The sequence below is a fragment of the Pseudophryne corroboree genome, chromosome 4, assembly GCF_028390025.1.
Source record: "Pseudophryne corroboree isolate aPseCor3 chromosome 4, aPseCor3.hap2, whole genome shotgun sequence".
NCBI classification, from domain to species: domain Eukaryota; kingdom Metazoa; phylum Chordata; class Amphibia; order Anura; family Myobatrachidae; genus Pseudophryne; species Pseudophryne corroboree.
The window spans coordinates 798853367-798876705 of NC_086447.1; the positions used below are offsets into that span (position 1 = coordinate 798853367).

The window sequence follows — 23339 nt, forward strand, 5'->3', positions numbered from 1 at the left end:
ACACAGTACAAAACCTACTGACAGACACTACTTACTGACACACACAAACACAAAACTTACTGACACAGACACCATGCAAAATGTGCTGACACAAACACTACTTACTGACAGACACTTCTTACTGAAACCAGTGCTGCACACAGAATTTTTTTCTCAGTGGTACTGTGCCTGCGCGCCGTGGGCGTGGTCACATGCCATTAAGGGATGTGACCATGTGATACTAGGTGGAGTGGTTATATATTATGTGAATCCATGGCACAGACACCCCCTGTCCCTGCGGACTACAGAGACAAGGACAGCAGGATGTGACACTTATTAGTGAATATTTGCTCCAGTGCCCTCCTTCGGTTATTCAAGCTGTGGACAGAGTACAATGAGGCAGCACTCCCGAGTCTTGCTGGTGCAGTAAGATTTATTTAGTAAGATTCTGGATCAATAAGTCTTAATGCACCAGCAAAACTCGGGAGTGCCGCCTCATTGTACTTGTGAGGTGGGGTCTCGACCATTAGAGTTACTCACCGAGGTGTAGTATGAGCTGCCGGCGGCTGGGTCCCCGGCAGCCAGCATACCGGCGCCGGGATCCAGACTGCCGGCTTCCCGACAGCAGGGCGAGCACAAATAAGCCCCTTGCGGGCTCGCTGCGGGCACAGTGGCGCGCTGAAGCGCCACGCTATCCTCCCTCCAGGGGGTTCATGGACCCCCAAGAGGGAGAAAATGTGTCGGTATGCCGGTTGACGGGATTCCGGCGCCGGTATACTGTGCGCCGGGATCCCATCAACTGGTATACTGAATACCACCCACACACCGCTGGTCCGGCACCCCAACGTCACTTTTTCTCTGCCAGTCTGCCAGGTGCGGGAGCGTGATGACATCACCTTCACGCTCCCAGCAGTCCTTTTCCTGGAAAAGGAAGACGGTGCTGGCGGCGCCTCCGAGCAAGATCTAGGAGCTTGGTGGTGGTGTTTTACAGTGTGGCGGGGTTATGGCATACTGGCGGACACATTCTTAATGGTACGCAGTAACGGAGCGTACCGCCACACTTGCAGGACTGACTAACACACACACAACGCAAAACATATTGACACACACGACACAACACAAAACTTACACAGACACACACACACACACAATGCAAAACTTAATGACACAGACACAATGCAAAACTTACTGACACTACTTACTGACACACACACACACACACACACACACAACGCAAAACCTACTGACACTGACACTTCTTACTGACAGACACTACTTACTTAGCGACACACACACACACACACACACACACACACACACACACACACACACATCCCCCCCACATCCCCCCCCCCCCCCCCCTTCAAAACTTACTGACATAGACACCACTTCCATAGGAGACCTCAGGGCCTGGTGTGGGCTGCTACTCACATGGTTTTGCATGCCCCCTCAGCTCTGACATCCAGGGACCCAGCTCTCCTAAAAGACGGCAGCCTCCTGTCAAGACCATTCCCCTCTTCCATGAGGCATGTTATTGCTTTGCAGCAGGAGTGGTATGCTGCAGCAAAAACATTTACGTTTTGATGGACAAGGGGGCGAGGCTTCGGATTGGTTTGGGGGCGGAGCCTCAGAGATATCTCCGAGGCTCCGCCCCCACGCCCATCCGAAGCCCCGCCCCCTCGCCCATCAAAACATAAATGCATTTGCTGCAGCATACCACTCCTGCTGCAGCTTTCCAACAATAACATGCCTGATAAGAGAGGAAGGGTCTTGACAGGAGGCTGCTGTCTCGGAACTATTTCCGTGGCTCCGCCCCCTTGCCCGTCCGTAGCCCCGCCCCCTTGCGACACGAAGCGGTCAGGACACAGGCTGACCAGTTTGGGGTGGAGGTGAATGAGCAGCCGGAGGTGAGTGAGCTGCTGTATGTGCTGACAGGACTGGCTACTGCCTGCACTGCAGGGAGCTCTGTGGGCCTATTTTCAATGGGGGGCTTGGAGCTGCAGCTCTATCCGCCCTATTGTTAATCCGGCCATGAGCATAGGGAAACCGGCGCTTGACCTGTAGCCTCTCCCCCGGCCCAGGGCGCCATCTACTGCTGGTGTTCCCGCCCTGGAGCTGCCTCACACTCTCCCTCACTCCTTGACTGAGACGCTGGGCACCATTTTCCAAAATAGATGCGACTGGTCTCCGGGACTGCAGGGCAAGGTCTCCTTTGTAAACCCACCTGTACATTAGCACCGTGGTTTTACAAGCACTTAAGTATTCTACATGTCAATATTAAGACAGCGTTAGTTAAAAAAAAGTGTATTTGTGCCAGAATATATTGTACGAGTATTCTGATATATACACATACCCTCCAACATTTTACACAGAAAAATCGGTACAAATCCGAAAAAGGGACGTGGCCGCGTGTAAAGGGGGCGTGGCCACGCCCCTTTTCCTATACTTTCAATGGAAGTTTGGAGAGGCAAAAATCGGTACAGACCATGAAAAAAAGGTACTGTACCTATTAAAAAGGTACAGTTGGAGGGTATGTATACATCCGGTCTCAGACCGTGCATTGTTATATATAATATACATATACTAGTCCAGTGCAGTTTTATTGTATTACTAAAATAATTATCTGTATTGTCACTGTGACAGTGTGTGCATGTATCTACTGTGTGGATTTCACTTTCAGTGTATCTCAGCTATATCTACCACTGTATTCTGTACCCTTAGGGACTAGGTGCGTCAGGGTCCATATATAGTGCTTCACAGTATTTACTGATTACAGTGTACTCTACTGTGTACTCAATCACCTAATGTCGGATTTATTCGCTTGTGTTGTGTGCTGCGGGCTCAGTCGCATAATACCGGACTTATTTGCTGTGTACACAGTCACATACTAGGGAATTTATTCGCAGGTATTGTACTCTGGCTGTATCGTACTAATACACTCTGCGGTTGCATTCACTAATAGTAATAATGTCTAGCACAAAGGGCTGGAAATCCAAGTACGCTCCTGCATCCTGCAGCGCATGCGCCAAGGACTTGCCTGAGGGGGAAGTTTTGTATGATGGTTTGTGTACTAGGGCCCTCATTCCGAGTTGTTCACTCGCTAGCTGCTTTTAGCAGCATTGCACACGCTAAGCCGCCGCCCTCTGGGAGTGTATCTTAGCTTAGCAGAATTGCGAACGAAAGATTAGCAGAATTGCGATTAGAAATTTCTTAGCGGTTTCTGAGTAGCTCCAGACTTACTCCTACATTGCGATCAGTTCACTCAGTTTCGTTCCTGGTTTGATGTCACAAACACACCCAGCGTTCGCCCAGACACTCCCCCGTTTCTTCAGACACTCCCGCGTTTTTCCCAGAAATGCCAGCGTTTTTTCGCACACTCCCATAAAACGGCCAGTTTCCGCCCAGAAACACCCACTTCCTGTCAATCACACTACGATCACCAGAACGATGAAAAATCCTCGTTATGCCGTGAGTAAAATACCTAACTTTTGTGTAAAATAACTAAGCGCATGCGCTCTGCGAACCTTGCACATGCGCAGTAAGCGACTAATCGCAGTATAGCGAAAATCGGCAACGAGCGAACAACTCGGAATAACCCCCTATGTGCCAGACATCTCCTAGTCAGTCCGCAGGTCCTGTAACCAATCAGAAGCCACCTTGGGCGGCGTTCTCAACTTTGCTCAATACGCTTGTGACATGTCTTACGCCCCCTATGGGACCTCCTGTGCAATTACAGCAACATATTGTCTCTATGGTAAATCCGCCTTGAGCGGATAATTTGTCTACCCAGTTGCAGCAATGGAGTCACTCCTTGGTTAGACATAAAACTGCCCCAAATCACTCTCGCGTCACGGGGTCATTTAAGCGGGTTATTTCTTCCTCACAATCCACTTATCTCTCAGAAGATTCTTCTGATGAGGATAGGGAATATACTGTCCCGTCAGACACTGACACAGCTGCTTCTGAATAGGAATCCACTGCTCAGGTTGATGTCCCTAACTTAGTAGCTATTAAGCAGATCCTACAAATCACTGATAATGATGAGGATTCCACTACGGTGTCTAAGAAACCTGATAGGTTTGAACGTCAGAAGGTAACTAAAACGTTATTGCTTCTGACCATCTAGTGGACATACGACAAGAACCCTGGTCTTTTCCAGGAATTAAATTCTCCCTGTCTAAAAGGATGGTAGCTCGCTATCCTCTCCCTACAGAGTTGTGTAACAAGTGGGAAAATTCACCACCGGAGGATTCCCATGTCACCCGTCTAGTAGTGGTGTTGTCTACTCTGCCTGTCACCACTTTCACCTTACTGACAGAACCGACAGATAAGCGTGTGGAAGGATGCCTGAAGCCTCTTGGGCTGCAAAAAGGAATTGAAGCATGGGTTCAGGCATTAGAGGAAGAGCTGCCTCAGGATATATCTGGCATTGCCAGACAGTACCTGTCTCACATGACCACTGCCGCCTATTACATTCAGAAGGTGTCCTCTGAGGCAGGTATGTTGGCGACCAAGGCATTAAATACGTCCATCCTGGCTCGCCGTAATTTGTGGTTGAGCTCATGGAAGGTGGACCTGGACTCCAAAAAGACATTGGAGGTGCTCCCTTTTAAGGGATACATCCTGTTTGGGGAAGACCTCAATAAAATTGTGGCTGACTTGGCAGCTGCTAAGACTGCCTTTCTCCCTAACACTACTCCTTCTGCACAGAAGGCAAAAGGTACCACTTTTCGCTCCTTTCAGCCTCAAGGGAAAGCAAAAGGTCAGGCATACCCGAGACAATCTCGTTCTTCCAAAACCACAAAGCCCAAGGCCAAGCAGTCCTGGGCAGCCCGTCAGCCTGCGTCTAAAGACGACAAGCCTGCTGAATGACGGGACAAGCCTCCCACTGGGGAATCCCAGTATGGGAGGCCGACTTTTGCGATTCACCCAGGTCTGGTTAAAGATCACTTCAGATGCATGGGTGCGAGAAGTTGTCTTTCACAGGTACGCAGTCTCCCCTCGCCAGTTCTGCACAATGGTTATCCCTTTGGATCTATTACAGGTGCAAGCTCTACAAATGGTTGTGACTTCCCTCCTGGATACAGGTGTGGTGGTGCCGGTACCTCTACATCAGAGTGACAGAGGATACTACTTGACCCTGTTTCTAGTACCGAAACCCAATGGGTCTTTCCGGTCTATACTGAACCTCAAATCACTGAACAAGTTTGTGAGAGTATCCAAGTTCCGTATGGAAACACTGAGCTCAAATGTAGTGGCCATGGAACACGGAGATTATATGGTATCCCTGGACATACAAGATTCTTACCTGCATATACCTATTGCCATATTGCATCAGCAATATCTGCGGTTTGCTATTGGCAACCTTCACTCTCATTTCCAGGCACTGCCATTTGGACTGGCCACGGCCCCTCAGATCTTTACCGAGGTTATGACCGTGATGACAGCTCATCTCCGTCGCCAGGGAGCAAGGATCCTGCCATATCTGGACAACTTGCTGATCCTGGCAAACTCCCACGATATCCTCCTCAGTCATCTGCAACTGACGGCAAACTTCCTACAAGCCCACAGATGGCTCATCAACTGGAAGAAGTCCTCGCTTGTCCTTGCTCGGAGAATGGTGCACCTGGGGGCACTGCTGGACACACACAGTCAATGGCTGTTTCTGTCTCCAGAGAAGGTCTTGAAGCTTCAGGACAGGATAAGGTACTTCCTCTCTCACCCAAGAATGTCGATACACTCTGCGATGCAAGTACTAGGCCTCATGGTGTTGGCTTTCGACATGGTAGAGTACGCTCAATTTCATTCCCGCCCTCTGCAGAGGTTAATCCTTTCCAAGTGGCACGGCCTACCTCATCGGATCAGGTCTCACATGATCTCTTTGACTCTGGAGGTTCATCTATCGCTGACCTGGTGGCTACAGGACCAGCAGTTCAACAAGGGCTGTCCCTTCTGGATCCCCAACTGGGTCTTACTGACTACGGATCCAGTTTGAGGGGCTGGGGTGCGGTGTTGGAGCAACACTCTTTCCAGGGTCGGTGGACCAGGAAGAATCACTCCTCCCGATAAACATCCTGGAATTGCGGGCAGTGTTCAATGCTTTGTCTCTTGCCCTGCCTCTGTTAAAGGACAGGCCTGTTCAAGTACGGTCAGACAACACCACCACCGTGGCATACATAAACCATCAAGAAGGCACTCGAAGCTGCATGGCAATGGTGGAAGTGTCAAAAATCCTTTGTTGGGCGGAACGCCATCTGCCAGCAATATCCGCAGTGTTCATTCCGGAAGTCCTCAACTGGGAAGCGGATTTCCTCAGTCATCAGGACATGCATGCCGGAGAGTGGAGTCTTCATCAGGAAGTTTTTCAACTCTTAGTGGACAAATGGGGTCTTCCAGATGTAGACCTGATGGCGTCTCGACACAATCACAAAGTTCTGGTCTTTGAATCAGGAACCAGGGATCCTCAAGCAGCGTTCGCGGACGCACTGGCCATTCCATGGAACTTTCAGCTGCCCTATGTGTTCCCTCCAGTGTTACTCCTGCCTAGGGTACTACGGAAGTTCAAACAAGAAGGAGGAATACTACTTCTAGTTGCTCCAGCATGGCCCAGACGGCATTGGTTCTCAGACCTGCAGGGTCTATCGATAGAGCGTCCTCTTCTACTTCCTGAACGCCCAGACCTCCTCGTTCAGGGCCCTTGTGTCTACCCGGACCTGGCCAGACTAGCTTTGATGGCGTGGCTCTTGAAGCTTCACTCCTGAGGGCCAAAGGATTCTCCGAGGTGGTTATCCAAACTATGCTAAAGGCCCGAAAACCGGCATTTGCACGGATATATTACAGGGTCTGGAATTCTTACTTCACCTGGTGTGCTGCTAAGAATTATGAGGCATTTGAACCTCTTGAGTCAGTGGACCTTAAATGGCTCTCTGTCAAGGTCCTGTTCCTACTGGCTATTGCCTCTGCTAGGAGGGTGTCAGACCTAGGCGCTTTGTCCTGTCATCCACCCTTCCTGATATTTCACCGTGACCGGGCAGTTCTGAGAACTCGCCCTGGTTATTTACCTAAGGTGGTGTCATCTTTTCACCTAAACCAAGAGATTGTGGGTCCGACCTTCATCGCTTCTGGTTTGTCCTCCAAAGAGCGGTCTTTGGATGTGATACGGGCTCTCCGTATATACGTGGAGAGGACTGCCTCTATCTGGATGTCAGATTCCCTTTTGGTTTTCACAAAAGTGGCTGGCCTGCGAATAAGCAATCACTGGCCAGATGGATTAGAATGGTGAATGTACAAGCTTAAGTACAGACTAGACTCCCAGTTCCTGCTCCTATTATTGCCCATTCTACTCGGTCTGTTGGACCTTTTCGAGCGGCCCGCCGTGGCGCGTCCGCTGAAAAATTGTGCAAGCTGGCTACGTGGTCCTCAGTGAACACGTTCATTAGGTTCTATGCCTTTGATAATTCTGCCTCCCAAGATGCTTCCTTTGTACGACGGGTTCTCATACCGCTAAGGCACGTCCCCTCCCTTGAGGAACTACTTTAGGACATCAGAAAAGGAGATTTATGGTAGACTTAACATTATTAAATCTCTTTCTGCGAAGTACATTGGGTTCCACAGGGCGCCCACCCTGACGCACCTAGCTTCTATGGCTTTGTATGGTATTAACCGCTGGTCCCTTCTTCTGTCGTGAGAATGTGGTTCTATGTGACTAACATCTGCCTTCTCTTTTGCCTGCTCCTACATTGGATTGGTTAACAAAATTGAGCTCACAGTGCCTGGAGGCGGGGTTATAGAGAAGGCCCCACAATGCATCCTGGGACAGCCTAAAGCTTTAGCTTGTTGGTGTGTCTCTGAATCAAGATTCACTCTACACCCAATGTTTCCCTGTGGAACCCAATGTACTTCGCAGAAAGAAATTTAACGATGGTAAGTCTACCATAAATCTCCTTTTTTCAAGGCTTGGACTGTCTCCTTACTGGTGGCCCCTCTGTCTGGCAGGCCACAGCAAGACCCCATCAGCCTGGAAGTACAGAGAGAAACTGATATGACATCATCAGTTCCCATCTATTACACTGATCAGTATAAGTCAGAAGACATAAGTGTGGGCGCCTTCTGATCAATACTTGCAAGATAATACCTATTATTGTAAATTGTTCTTAATAGACTTTTCTGTTATTGTTCCTAAACTTTTCTGCTCTCACTTGAGTATTCTATACTCTATAGCAGACCATGGAAATCTAGTGGCTTTCCAGGTGTTGTGGAATACAGGGTCCAGGCTTGGTCAGTATTGAGAAATGTATAGTCTGCATTTTAAAGCTGGCTCTGAAAAAGTAGGTAATTGAAACAAAAAGTGCATTACAACTGCAGACGCTTTTATTTGTAAATCTTACATGAAACTGATCAGAATGTGAATTCAAACTTGCGTAAATTCTCCCACAGAATTTTGTGTTTAAAAACATACATGTCAATTTGTCACCAATACCCTTTATCCATCAAAAACCTGGGTTCAACCTGGGTAATTGGACATGGGTGGTCATTCCGAGTTGTTCGCTCGTTGCCGTTTTTCGCCACGGAGCGATTAGGTGGAAAATGCGCATGCGCATGGTGCGCAGCGTGCATGCGCTTAGTAATTTAACACAAAACTTAGTAGATTTACACAAGCTCGAGCGAAGTTTTTTCATCGCTCAAGTGATCGTAGTGTGATTGACAGGAAGTGGGTGTTTCTGGGCGGAAACTGGCCGTTTTCAGGGAGTGTGCTACGAAACGCAGGTGTGCCAGGTAAAAACGCAGGAGTGGCTGGCCGAACGCAGGGCTTGTTTGTGACGTCAAACCAGGAACTAAACGGACTGAAGTGATCGCAATCTAGGAGTAGGTCTGGAGCTACTCAAAAACTGCAAGGAATTATTTAGTAGCAGATCTGCTAATCTTTTGTTCGCTATTCTGCTAAGCTAAGATACACTCCCAGAGGGCGGCGGCGGCCTAGCGTTTGCAATGCTGCTAAAAGCAGCTAGCGAGTGAACAACTCGGAATGAGGGCCATGTTTTCAAGCTGTGTCATAGCCATGTCATGGCACCTTTAAACCATGTTCACACCGCAAGCTGGACCAGGGTTAATAGCAGGTCTTCCTTCTGCTGGCGCTTGGAGATGACATCATCAGTAAGATGTATACCCGTATATTTTAGCTTATATCACGGCCATTTAACATTGAAATTTCATTTCAATAATTTTTTTTTTTTAATATGATCTAATACTTCAGTTTTATCTGGGTTGATTTTATAACCAAATAGGCTACTGTATAGTTCTATCATTTGTCGAAGTCAAAAATATTACATACACAGCACATGTAAACTCCAATCAGATGGGTCGCTGTGCGTGAGCGTACACGCAGCGTGCACAGTGATGTATGGTAGCGCGCGCATTCGCACAGACGGGCCACAGAGATGTATTCAACAAATATTTCATACCACACATAAATTCAACATGTCAAGCACCAGACATTATAATGTAATGAATTATATAATAGAGTATAACATCATGTATATGTATTAATAGAACGGAACAAGATAAACATGGCATGCATGGTGTCAAAATAATCAGGGGAATGAGTGTGTTGGTTTAATAGCTGTGGTTAGGTTGTAGCACATTACAACGATTAGTTATGATTAAGTGTAGGAATATGAAGCCACAATTCTAACGAGAAACAAAAGGACATTCCATAGAAAGCATGTGGGCAGGATCCAAGTGGCCAACCCCTATGATGTCTGATTCAAGGCTGGACGTTGCTTGCATATGAACTGACCAATGACACATCATGAATGAGAGACCTCCCTCTCCTGTATCAATGGAAGGAGCCTGAAGCCAACAACCTGTTAACTCCCACTGTTTTGATATATGCAGTGTGTAGGACTTAGAGAGTTAGTTGTTTTTGCTTGCCGAGAGGGAGGGAGAGAGAGAGAGAAAGAGAGAGAGATGGAGCGGAGTGTGCATTGAGGGAAATGGTAATGTATACTGGCTGTGGCTGTATGGATTCTTGCTTCCTGTGTAATTGTAAATCTGTAACCATATATATATATACACTGTACATGTGTTATATTGTATGCATATCCTTTTAATATCAAAAATATACATCTATGAGCATTGGAACTCATACAATGGGGTAAATTTACTAAGATTCGTATTTTCCCGTTTCAGGTCAAAGTTCAATCACGAATGACATCGAAAGTGTAAAACTGCAACTTTTTGAATTTATTACGACTAATTTACTAAGCTGTCGTATTCGGGTTTTTCTTTTGTTCCGATGTCGATGTCATTCGTGTTTTTTTTTGTTTTTTTTTTACGGCAGTGATTAGCAAAACACTGCCGACTTTTTAAAAATGAATCTTGGCCGGATCTGTGTGATCCGTGCTGGGGTTCATTTTTTTTTTTTTTAAATTAAACAGTGTAAAATAAATAAAAAAATTGCGCGGGGTCCCCCCTCCTAAGCATAACCAGCCTCGGGCTCTTTGAGCCGATCCTGGTTGCAGAAATATGGGGAAAAAAATGACAGGGGTTCCCCCATATTTAAGCAACCAGCATCGGGCTCTGCGCCTGGTCCTGGTTCCAAAAATACGGGGGACAAAAAGAGTAGGGGTCCCCCGTATTTTTAAAACCAGCACCGGGCTCCACTAGCTGGACAGATAATGCCACAGCCGGGGGTCACTTTTATATAGTGCCCTGCGGCCGTGGCATCAAATATCCAACTAGTCACCCCTGGCCTATGCGCTCCGTTGTAACCAATGGTGGGAACTTTCTGCTCAGCGGTGACGTCACTTTAGGTCAACCGCAGGGCAGAAAGTTCCCACCATTGGTTACAATGGAGCGCATAGGCGCTACATTGTAACACTGCCGTGTGCCGCCTGTCACTCAGTACAGGAGCACACAGCCGATCAGGAGAGTGCTACAACGTGGCGCTCCCTGATTGGCTGAAGAAACCCACTTAGACAGAAGTCAGAGTGGGTTTCTGGCATTCGGGGAAAGGAGTCCCATGTGAAAACATGGGGCCCCTTTCAGTTCGTGGCTCGGGTATCCGTTTTGTTATTTTATTCAAGTACCTGGATTACAAATGGTTGCCCCTGGGACCCTGGATCTGGTGAGTAGAATTTATTCAACAGGTACCCCTTGGATTCTACTGGAGAAGAGGACCGACCTGCGTGTGAACATAAGGTAAGTATGTATGTATGTTTGTGTGCATGTATGTAATAAATCTTTACTTTCACGGTGTGTGTGTCTTGTCTTTTTTTGGGTATTTTTTAAGTAGTAGTACTACAGGTACCAGCGGGCCCGTTTTTCCGCCGCATGCTGGTACTTGTGGTTCTCCAAGTACCAGCATGCGGGGGAGGCTTGCTGGGCCTTGTAGTACTGCTACTAAAAACAATATCTTTTCATTTTCACAAAAGGCTATCAGCCCCCCATCCGCAGCCAATTGGATGGGGGGACAGCCTCGGGCTTCACCCCTGGCCCTTGGGATCGGCTCAAAGAGCCCGAGGCTGGTTATGCTTAGGAGGGGGGATTCCACGCAATTTTTTTTTGAGAAAATAATCACTTTCCCACCCCTTCCCACTGATATACATGCACGGATCTCATGGATCCGTGCATGCCTATCCAATCACGGATAAAAAAAGCAGGTCTGGTTTTTTTAAGCACTTTTTTACGAGTTGTAATTTTTCACGGCAGTGTTTTGTTTTTTTTTTGCTTTGCACTTCTTAGTAAATGACCGAGATTCATACTTAAACAGCCGCGTTTTGACCGATGGTGTATTCATTCGTGATTTTTTCCTAGGACTTCCAAATATTACGAATGCCCTCATCACTGCCGTGATTTGAGTTTAGTAAATTACCGAGATGACACTTTGATGAAAAAACGGCATCTCGGTCAAAATCGGGACCTTAGTAAATTTACCCCAATGTGTGCGAGTGCTTGTTTTCTCTTAAGGGATGTAATGTTTGTGAGGTACAGCGCACTTTTATCGTATATGATAATAAGATGCGCCTTGCGTCCACAACATATTAACGCTGGCATTTTAAATATTTATTAGACATAATCTGAACTTCTCACATTTTAAGGGTTAGTATGTTTGAAGATTTATGAAGGTGAGTAGAAAATTAATATCACTTAACTGGAAAGGTGTTTGATTACTAATTCAAATATTGTGGAAAATAAGTATTAGTAAATAGGCATGTCTAGTGCCATGAAAGATCATAAAGGGAGAACATGTTTGCTTGTGGCAGAGTGTCATAAAAAAGAGTGGGAACACCATGGAGGAAATTACTAGAGAATCCCACTGCTGCACGTGCTGTAACTATGCAAGGGCATCGAATGCGATCAAAAGCTTTCTCTGCTCCCAAGGCCAGAACTAGGGCTGGGGACTTATGTTGTTGAGCTATATGGATTAAAATGATTGTGCATTTAATATTGTCCGAAGCTTGATGGACAGGAGCAAAACCTGCTTGGGCTTGGTGAATAAATGTGGTTATCGCACAAGTTTAGATGTGTGTTATTTTGGTCATATTTTTAAGGTTGGTGTTAAGTAATGAAATGGGCCTACAGACTCCACAACAGTTGGGATCTTTACCTAGTTTAGGAATGACTATGCTGTCTGCTTTAGTGATGGCTGGGCCAAAGGAGGCCTTTAAAAGCATGGCTTAGTTTAGCGGTGCTGATACAATTTTTTTTAAATTAAATTATTACTGGGAAACAGTCAGAGCCAAGAGCTATTCAGGATTTTATTGATTTAATGCCTGAGCTTTTTTCCTCTGGTATCTTGTAATTTAACAGGAGAATATAAACTTTCTATCGGCCGATGTCGGACCGCATGACATCATTACACAATAACCTTACAAATAAATATGAACTAACTTAACTTATCTATACATAAATGACACAGAGAAATAACGACACAGACCACTGAAATGCCATTAAAATCGGTCAACCGTTATTTATTATGATATATTTAAACTACGTATGGTGGCAATAGGAAAGAACGGCCAGACCAACAGTGACATTCCGACTTATTGCCGCTACGCATGTCCACGACATGACTTGCTTTATCTCATTGGCTACGCCAATGGCCCTCATTTCGAGTTGTTTGCTCGATAGCTGCTTTTAGCAGCATTGCACACGCTAGGCCGCCGCCCTCTGGGAGTGTATCTTAGCTTAGCAGAATAGCAAACGAAAGAGTAGCAGAACTGCTACTAAATATTTTCTTGCAGTTTCTGAGTAGCTCCAGACCTACTCCTAGATTGCGATCAGCTCGGTCCGTTTAGTTCCTGGTTTGACATCACTAACACGCCCTGCGTTCGGCCAGCCACTCCCCCATTTCTCCAGACACTCCCGCGTTTTTCCCTGACACGCCTGCGTTTTTTAGCACACTCCCAGAAAACGCTCAGTTACCACCCAGAAATGCCCCTTTCCTGTCAATCATTCACCGATCAGCAGTGCGTCTGAAAAGCGCCGCACGAACACCAGCAAATCTACTAAGTTTTGTGTAAAATAACTTAGCGCATGCGCTCTGCGTACCATGCGCATGCGCATTTAGCAACAAATCGCAGCATAGCGAAAATTGGCAACGAGCGAACAACTCGGAATGACCACCAATAAGTGCTGAGTTTCCAACTTTCTCCCCAATACACCATAATAGAGCCGGCCAGACAGCCGAGCCCAAATGACCCCCGGTAAGGAGGGCCAGAGTATACGATGTATTGGTCAAAAAGCGCACCCACAAACAGCGGCGCAGTAGCCACTGTAACTGCCGTTCTTTCCCGCTACACACCGGCCTGTAAGGAGCCGGTGCCGCCACCATACCCTGACTAACAACGGACTAAGCGCTAACTAACTAAAACTAAGCTATCAAGAACCCGAAAACTACATTCCAACCTAAACAAATGCCCTCATCAGTCAAAAAGGACGCCATCAGGTCCAGAGAAATGGGCGTCCTGAAAACAAAGAAGGGGCGGGGAGGGGAACGACCTGTCCCGAAGTGAAAACCTGCAAAACCTGCCGCAGAGGGCGCGGGCCAATAGCACCCTCCGGGTTCTCAGGAGAAAAGCAGGGCAAAATCCAACAGGACCCCCACCGTACAAATGGTGACGAGTGGCCAAAAAAGGCTACAGGTCGAGTCCAGTCGAGGAGAGACGAAAAGATGGGGAAACAAGTCAGAGCCAAGGCACTCCCGCAGAACACCGCTAAAAATGTAGCAGCTAGCAAAGGCACCCCCACACCGACCTGCCGGCCCGCCATCCTGTCCTCCCTCGAGTGAACTGAAAATAAACCAAAGTATAACAAGAAAAAATTGAGGCAAAACAGAAGGAGGCCTGCCTGAAACTGGAAAAATGCAATTACCAGACATAGCGCTTGTAGGCATTGGATTTCCATCGACCAAGCGATTTAATCTCAGTCTCAGAAAAACCCAATGCAGCGGCTGTTGTCGCAGCACCCCTACGAAAGGAATGTGTGCCAGACAGTGATGGCGACAATCCCAACGCAAGGATGCATTACTGAAATACCCACCGGAATTGGTTCAACATCAAAGGAGACCCATCGAGGTGGACAAGCCACGCTCCGCCACCACGTGGCCGGGAGTCACCATACATGGGTGCTAAGGTGACGGGACGAACGCTAGTGTTAGGGCAGGCAGGCAAGGTAATCCAACGCCCACGCCCCAGTTAGCCCATCCATATAACCTGCCAGCAATGAGAAGGGCAAACGTCACCTGTAAGCGCTGCAGAAGGAGCCAACGTGCGAAACCAAGCCCACTGTTGTCTAGAAAGAACATCGGCAATGCTGTTGTCAACCACTGGGACGTGCCGCGCAACAAAGTGAACATTAAGACGCAAACAGCGCAAGACCAGGCGGGCCAACAAGCGAAGAACTGGAAGCGAGGAAGATCGCTGCCCATTGATCGCCTGAACCACCCCCAGATTGTCACACCAAAAGACCATGTGTCGGTCTTTGATCCGCTCCCCCCACAGCTCCAATGCAACGACAATGGGAAACAGTTCCAGCAACAACAGGTTGCGGGTTAAGCCGAGCTGGAACCAGGAATCCGGCCAAGGGGCAGTGGACCACGCACCATCGAGGTACGCACCGTATCCCCAGGAACCCAACGCATCGGTGAACAACTGGATACCTGGGCTGTAGACCGCATCAGACAGCCAAATGGCTACACCATTAAACTCCTGCAGAAAGGCATCCCAAACTTGCAGATCCCTGCAAATCTCGGATGACAATCTAATGAAGTGATGCGGCCTACGAGCGCCAGCCATCGCCCGCTCCAATTTGTGACAAAAGATTCTACCCATGGGAATAACCCTGCATGCAAAATTGAAAAGACCGAGAAGGGATTGGCACTGGCGCAAGGTAACCTTGCCACCTGCCAATGCCCTCTCAATACTCTCACGCAACTTGGCAACTATGTCTAAGGGCAACCGGCAGCATCCCGCCTCAGTATCCATTTCGATGTCTAGATACGAGAGGCGAGTGCAGGGACCCTCACATTTTTCCGAAGCGATCGGTACCCCGAACTCGGAAAAAAGTGCTTTCAAGTAGAATAGCAGCCGAGCACATCTGTCCGAGCCGCAAGTCCCGACGCACAGGAAATCGTCCAGATAGTGTGCGACTCCCGGTTCACCCGTCCCAGGGCAAACGCACCAATGGAGAAATGAACTAAAAGCCTCGAAAAAAGCAAAGGAGACTGAGCAACCCATGGGTCGGCATTTGTCGATGTGAAAGCCGTCGTCCAGCCTAAAGCCCATGAAACAAAATGAATCAGGGTGCAATGGCAAAAGACGAAATGCAGATTCAACTTTACCCAATAACGCATGGGGGCCCGTCGCTCTGACTAATTTCAAAGCGTCATCAAACGACTGATACGTAATCGAGGACAGTGCCTCGGAAATCGCATCGTTAACAGACCCGCCATGAGGGTAAAACAGGTGCTGGATTAGCCTAATTTTGCCAGGAGTTTTCTTAGGGACGACTCCGACAGGGGATAAAACCAAATTCAGCAAAGAGGGTGCAGCAAAGGGGACGGCCATGCGTCCCAGCTGCACCTCCTTGGCCACTTCTTCCTTCAGAACGTGGGGAAGCTCTCTCGCAAGTTCCGAGGAGCTGAGTAAGGGACCTCGCCGCTAATGGGGAGGCGAAATCCCTCAGTAAAACCTTCCAGCAAAAATTGGGCCTGGGGGCGAAGCGGGTACCAAGTCAGCCATTTGCGCATGGCATCCAGCTGGACAGGGGAAAGGGCTTTACTTAGCACTAGTAATGCCAGAGGATCTTCCACCTGGACCCAGGCTTGGGACATTCCGTAGCCGGGTGGGATGCTCTGCAGCACAGGCAGCTGTGCCGGAAACGACATTTGGATCCGGATCCGCAATTGCCGTTGTTAAAGGCAAAACAACGACCTTTGGACCCACGACCCGCTTTGGCCCGAAATGAACCCCTAGCGGACGTACTAACGGGCTTGGCCGGAGAGGCTTCCGGAAGCTCGAGGGAGCCCTCCGTAACCTCAAGCCAAACTTCAACGTCCTTGACTCTGAAAGCCATGATATGCAGCCCGTGCTGTTTTCGCCTGAACTCCGTGTCGTACCGAAACCATGCAAGAGGCCTGTTAGAAAGGAATAAACCATGAAGCATGTGCAGATAGCGCATGATGTTCAGGGCCTCTTCCAGGCGAGTCTCCAGATAACAGGCTGAGAAGGTGTAGAACCCCTTGAGCCAGTTAACATAGGACCTATAGGCGTTCTCACCAATCCCACTCTTTTTCTTGGCCACCACCAAAGCCTTGTGGGACTTGGATATTAATGCGAAGACATCCACGTAGGATCCACTATTGATACAATCCCGTATCCGTGGGCGGAGACCCCGCAAAACTTTGGTGTATGGGCAACGCACGACGTCGCTGGGCTGCCCTCTTCCGGACTACTGCTCCTGTGCCTATGGCGGCGCGAACGCTTACTGCGCTTGTGGGAGCATCCGTGCCTCCGGCATTTACCCTTGGCAAGCTCCGTCTGGCATTTGCCACTAGCAGCCTCGGCCACGGCACCCAGCTGACCTAATGCGCCATGACAATCAGTCTCACCGGACGAGGAGGCCTGGGAGTCCCGTCTCGTGGCAGCCGATGCGAAAGACTGGTCGCTGTCATCGGATTCACTCTCCGCCATGTCCACCAGATCTGCAACAGGAGAGGGAACAGAAGGTGCCCGCGAAGAGCCCGGCAATTGGTTAAGTGCAGGAGCATGCGCACCGGACTCATCTGTAACAAGCGTTTGCTGCCCCGCAGCAGAACCAGGAGCGACAAGTGGGGTCAGCGCAGACCGCAAGTCACCGTACTGGCCCGCCGATCCACTTCCAGACGCCCACACCGTCAACAGGGGAGTCAAAATCCCTACCACAGAGACCAGCAGTGCGGAAACAGCCGCCGTGTCCCAAAAGCGTAGTCAAAATCACTCGGAAAGTTAGTGCATATCGCTCCGTGAGTACACAGGCGCGATAGCGATGCGCGTCCCTGCCAGGTCACTATCGCTGGGAAAAATAGACTGTGCAGGCAAGTCAATTTAGACTATGTCGCTGTAAAAGTTAGTCAAAATTGCTCATATTTTGTGTGCACAAGCGATTTTCCCCAGCGATAGCGGTTTCCTTCTAGCCTCTCCCCGCCGCCCATAGCTCAGTGCGCGGAGGCTGAAGAGGGAAGAGTCAGCAGAGTTCATGAGCTCCAGACACGGCTGAAAAAGTGAGTATGAATAGCGAGGTGCCTGGCCAATTCCCGCTGCTCTCCTCTGCCTAGCTGCTGCTCCGTGAGGTGGGCAGCGGGGGCAGGGGGGAGATGCCGCCGTGCCTTGCTGATGTCTATGTTTGGCGCCGAGTCTGTCAGGGGGTTGGCGGCGGTGATGTGTGCTATGTGTTGGCTCCGGGTCTGTCCCTGGCGCACAGCACGATACGAGGTGCCTGGCCAATTCCCGCTGCTCTCCTCTGCCTAGCTGCTGCTCCGTGAGTAGTGGGGCGGGGGAAGGGGGGGAGATGCCGCGGTGTGTGTTTCTGTTGTCAATGCCTACTTCTTTGGCCCCGAGTTTGTCAGCCGGCACAGGTCCGGGGGGGGGAGATGGAAATTGGTTGGGGTGCGCTGTGTCCTTAGCTGGCTGTGAGATGGTGCCCAGAGTATTCCTGAGGGATGCTGTCAGCCGGCACAGTTGGGGGGCGCAAAGTGTATACGTGCTCTACCTGGCACAAAGTGTATACGTGCTCTACCTGGCGCAAAGTGTTTTAGTGCTCTACCTGGCGCAAAGTGTAGTAGTGCTCTACCTGGCGCAAAGTGTAGTAGTGCTCTACCTGGTGCTCTACCTCTCTGCTCAGCACCCAGCACTGGCTTCGCCCCTGACCTCCCAGTCGGGGGTGAAGATCAGCTATTGGGGGGGGGGGGGTCCCGGCATTCTTGGAAAGGGGTTTCATGTTTAAACATGGATTCCCTTTAGTTCGTTTGGAGCGGGTTTTCGTTTTTCAATATGTCTCACCCTGCACTGCCTACTGGAACGAAGAGGACTGAACTTCACCAGATAATAGGTGAGTATTTTGAGGTTTTTTTTAACAGGTACCCTTATTGGATTCTACTGGACAAGTGGACGTGATTGGCGGCGTGGGATGTAGGTAAGTATGTGTGAGTGTGTAAGTGTGTTTAAATAAATTTTAACTTTCACGGTGTGTGAGTTTTATTTGGGTATTTCTTTTGTTGTGGAACTACAGGTACCATTGGGTCCGTTATTTCTCCGCATGCTGGTACTTGTGGTTTTCCAAGTATCAGCATGAGGGGGAGGCTTTCTGGGACTTGTAGTTCCACAGCAAAAGACAATATTCTTTTTTTTTGTCACTTTGAAAGACTATCAGCCCCCATCCACTGCCCAGGGATGGGAAGGACAGCCTCGGGCTTCACTCCTGGCCCTTGGGTGGCTGGAGGGTGGGTGACCCCTTCATTTTAGGGGTCCCCACTCCTCCAGGGTACCCTGGCCAGGGGTGACTAGTTGGTGATTTAATGCCAGGGCCGCAGGGACCAATATAAAAGTGTCCCCCGGCTGTGGCATTATCTCACTGACTAGTGGAGCCCGGTGCTGGTGTTAAAAATACGGGGGACCCCTACGCTTTTTGTCCCCCATATATTTTGCACCAGGACCAGGCACAGAGCCCGGTGCTGGTTGTTAAAATATGGGGGAACGGGATCCGGTCTGAAGATCGACAATGTCTAGGTCGACAATGTTTAGGTGGACCACTATAGGTCGACATGGATGGAAGGTCGACAGGGTTTCTAGGTCGACATGTGCTAGGTCGACAGGTCTAAAGGTCGACATGAGTTTTTCACATTTTATTTTATTTTTTGGATTTTTTCATACTTAACGATCCACGTGGACTACGATTGGAACGGTAAAGTGTGCCGAGCAAAGCGGTAGCGGAGCGAAGGCACCATGCCCGAAGCATGGCGAGCAAAGCGAGCCATGCGACGGGACGTGGTGCACTAATTTGGGATCCCGGTCACTCTACGAAGAAAACGACACCAAAAAAAAAAAAATCCTCATGTCGACCTTTAGACCTGTCAACCTAGCACATGTCGACCTAGAAACCCTGTCGACCTTCCATCCAGTGTCGACCTAGACACTGTCGATTTGATGAACCACACCCGGGGGAACACCTGTCAATTTTTTCCCTGTATTTTTACAACCAGGACTGGCTCAAAGAGCCCGAGGCTGGTTATGCTTAGGAGGGGGGACCCCACGCAATTTTTTTTCTGATTTTTAACCCTTTCACACCCCTTCCCACTGACAAACATGCACGGATCTCACTGATCCGTGCATGCCTATCAGAACACGGTAAAAAAAAGCAGGTCTATTTGAAAACTGCTTTTTTTTACGATTTGTACTTTTTCCCGGCAGTGTTTGGCTATTGTCGGCAGTGATTGAGATTAGTAAATGACCGAGTTCTATAATAACAGGCGTGTTTGACCGATGGTGTATTCATTCGTATTTTTTTTCTCAGCCCACAAAAAAAATACGAATGCCCTCATCACTGCCAAGATTGGTGTTTAGTAAATGACCGAGATGACACTTTGAAGAAAAAACACCAACTCGATCAAAATCGGGAGCTTAGTAAATATACCCCTCTGTCTTCCCCTGTCTCTCTCTTCCTCCATCTCTCTCTCGAATCCCAGTGGCTGTACCAAGTCCAAAAAATCATCTGTTGGGAGGCCGTCGTTCAGTATACCGATGCCGGCATTCCAATCGCAGTAATGCCAACAAGGGTGCAGAGAGTACCCAAACCTCCCTCCCGTACCCCTAACCCTCCCACTCTGTAGCCTATACCTAACCCGCCCCCTTTAGTGCTTAGCCCTCCTCTCTGTAGCCTAACCCTCAATCACCCCCCCCCCCCCCCGAGTGTGCCTAACCATAACCCCCCTGCGTGCTGTGGCAGGGCTGGCTGCAGGCATGTTCCAATAGAGTGGCCCAGCAGGGCGCCAGCCCTAAAGGGTGGCGCATGCTAGTGCCGCCATATTGGAGCCTGCCTGGAGCCAGGTCCTGCAGTAGTGGCTGTGTGTGCCAATGAGGGGGAGTGCTGTGGGTGGGACAAAGCTAAACTACTCTGCACGCTGTGCGGCACCGGCGTCACACAGCGCGCACAGATTAGCTTTGCTTTAGTCCGCCCACAGCACTCCCCTTCGTCGGCACACACAGCCACTGATAGGACTCAGCCAGGAGGTGGGCCGCGGGATGGACACTGGTGCAGACTCAGTGCAGCTGGCACTCTGGGGGCGAGTGTCTCTGGCTCTGTTGGGGGCACGTGTATCTGGCACTGCTGGGAGCATATACTGTGTACCTGGCACTGCTGCGGGCATATGCTGTGTTTCTGGCACTGCTGCGGCCATATACTGTGTATCTGGCACTCCTGGGAGCATATGTGTAACTGGCACTGCACACTATACTGGACACATTATGTGTAAAGTACACTACTGTGAGCGTTTTGTGTAAGGCTGCTAATTGTGTGTGTAGAGGGGTGTGAAAATATATCTATACTCTGATAATATAAAGTTGTGAGGCCACGCCCACTTTTCCAGGTGAAAAAAAAAGGGGGGGGGGCGGCACTTTCAAATTTCCTCGCTCTGGGTGCTAGTAGGCCTGGTGCCGGCCCTGTGCTTTGGGGATTCCAGCGTCTATATTACGGCTGCCGGGATCCCCACAGCTGGGAATCTGAACGCATACCTCCTCTATGATAACAGCCCAACAGCATTGTCACCCTCTCGCCCCCCACTCCCTGCAATACTTTTGTAATGTCTAAATCCAGTCTGTGGCTCCTATCATAGCAGCACCATAAACATAAACCCATTGCATATATAAAATGTATGTTTTAGTAATGTGTTATAATATGTTAGAATAATTTATTGACCTGTTTTTTAATCTAATAATTGCTAAGTGCTCTACCTGGCGCAAAGTGTATAATGTGCTCTACCTGTTGGAATGTGTACTGTATAACGTGCTGTACCTCGTGCAATGTGTATTGCTCTGCCCGGTGCAATGTGCATAATGTGCTTTAACAGGTGCAGGGGAAGTGGGGGCAGATATATGTTTTTCAACCACTGCATTTCTGGGGGCATATTTGTTTACCAGGCACTGTGTTTTTAATTTTTACACAGAAATGGCTAGTGAGCAGTATCGTCAATTCTGGGCAGGCTTCATTGAAATTTATCAGGAGAATGAGTGCCTGTGGAGAGTGAAGAGCGCGGACTATTCCAACAGGACCAAGAAGAATAGGGCATTTCAACAGTTGATCGAGTACAGTAGAGGCCAAAACAGTTCTGTGGACATTGCTTGGGTGAAGAAGAAGATTGCTAATTTCCGAACAGTCTTCATAAAAGAACACAAGAGGGTGGAAGAGTCACAGCGATCCGGAGCCGGGACAGATGAGGTCTATAAGCAGACACTGTGGTACTATGACCTCTTCAAGTTCACGTTGGAGCAGGAGCCGCGGACAAGGTCACTGGGAAGCCTGGATCCAGAATCTCCAATCCTCATGGAAGAGGAGGCCCAGGAGAGTCTGGATCTGGTAAGTACATACATATTTGTATTGTATTGTTCCCACAACATTTTGACTTGGAATCAATTTGCTGTTTTTCAATTATTTTGCAGGATCTTACCCAGGAGCTGGAGGTGGAGCAGTCGACTCCGGAATCTGCAGAGGTGGTCGAGTCTGAGGAATCTGCAGCACCTCAGTCACGTCCTCCCACACGACGGAGGACATCCAGGAGGGTCACCTCTGCCGCCTACAGCTCACAGCATTTTTTTGCACATGCTGAGGAGGTTCTGAATAGGTCCCCGGATTATGAACAAACCTTTGCCAATTTCATTGCGGCGGAGATGAGGCAGATGACTGAGGATCAAAAGAGGATCCACAAGTGCCTGGTACTTGATGCTACCACACGCGCCATCGACCGGACACTGGTCGATGAGTGTGAGATAGTGCCACCTGCCAGACGCCATCTCCAAAATGTTCCCCCATCCACCTTTCCACATCACCATCCCATGCAGTATGCGCCGGGAAATCCTCCTCATCAGATGTCTTATTTTCCGGCGGGACCCACACAGCCCAGCCCCTCCCCTCAGCCTAGCACGTCGTACTCCGACATGCCACCTTCACAGGCATCGGTCCTGGGCGACCCTCGTTTTTTTAATTTATAATTTTGTTTTTCAGCCCGGTTTTTTAGTAAGTGTAAAAATCTGTTGTTGACCTTTTCCTACACTGTTGCTCCAAGTGAACTATACTGAGGTCTATAGTTCCACAGCGTTGGTTTTATGACATAATTGTCCCGGACTTTTGATCGTTGTGATGAGTCCACTCCTTGTGCTCCTTCAAGAGACTGTTCGGAAAAGTGCACTATTTCTCCTTCACCCAGTGCATGTTCGCAGCACTGTTAGTCTCTACTGTACTGTTGTAAGAGTTCTGCCCGATTCTTCTAATGTTCTGTTGGGATAGTCCGCGCAAAAAGGGCACTTATTCTCATGATACAGTCAATGAAGCCTGCCTAGAATTGGCTGTATACTGTATTATTTTCAAATTTTATAAAGTTTTGCAAAATCAACAAATTGTCTTGAGTATGTTTTCCAATTCTGTATGGGTGATTTATATTGTAACTTTTTTAAAGAAGATAAAGGGCTATGGAGAATTCCCGGGTCACCTTACCCAGTAATTCAACCCAGGTTAGAACAAGAGTTATTCCCGGGTTGAATATCGGGTCAGTGGCAGTGTAAACGGGTTACCGAGGCGATGCAACCTGGGCCCCATTCACTACATAGGAAGAG

General features: G+C 48.8%; 1 protein-coding gene across 1 annotated transcript; it reads left to right on the forward strand.

Moving 5' to 3' along the window:
* Nucleotides 1-1733: 1733 nt before the first annotated feature.
* LOC134911790 (uncharacterized) lies at nucleotides 1734-23123 on the forward strand. Its single transcript, XM_063919824.1, has 3 exons — nucleotides 1734-1886; nucleotides 21677-22086; nucleotides 22170-23123. Exons 2-3 carry the CDS (start codon nucleotides 21679-21681, stop codon nucleotides 22716-22718), a joined length of 957 nt encoding a protein of 318 aa, XP_063775894.1. The 5' UTR covers nucleotides 1734-1886; nucleotides 21677-21678; the 3' UTR covers nucleotides 22719-23123.
* Nucleotides 23124-23339: the final 216 nt, after the last annotated feature.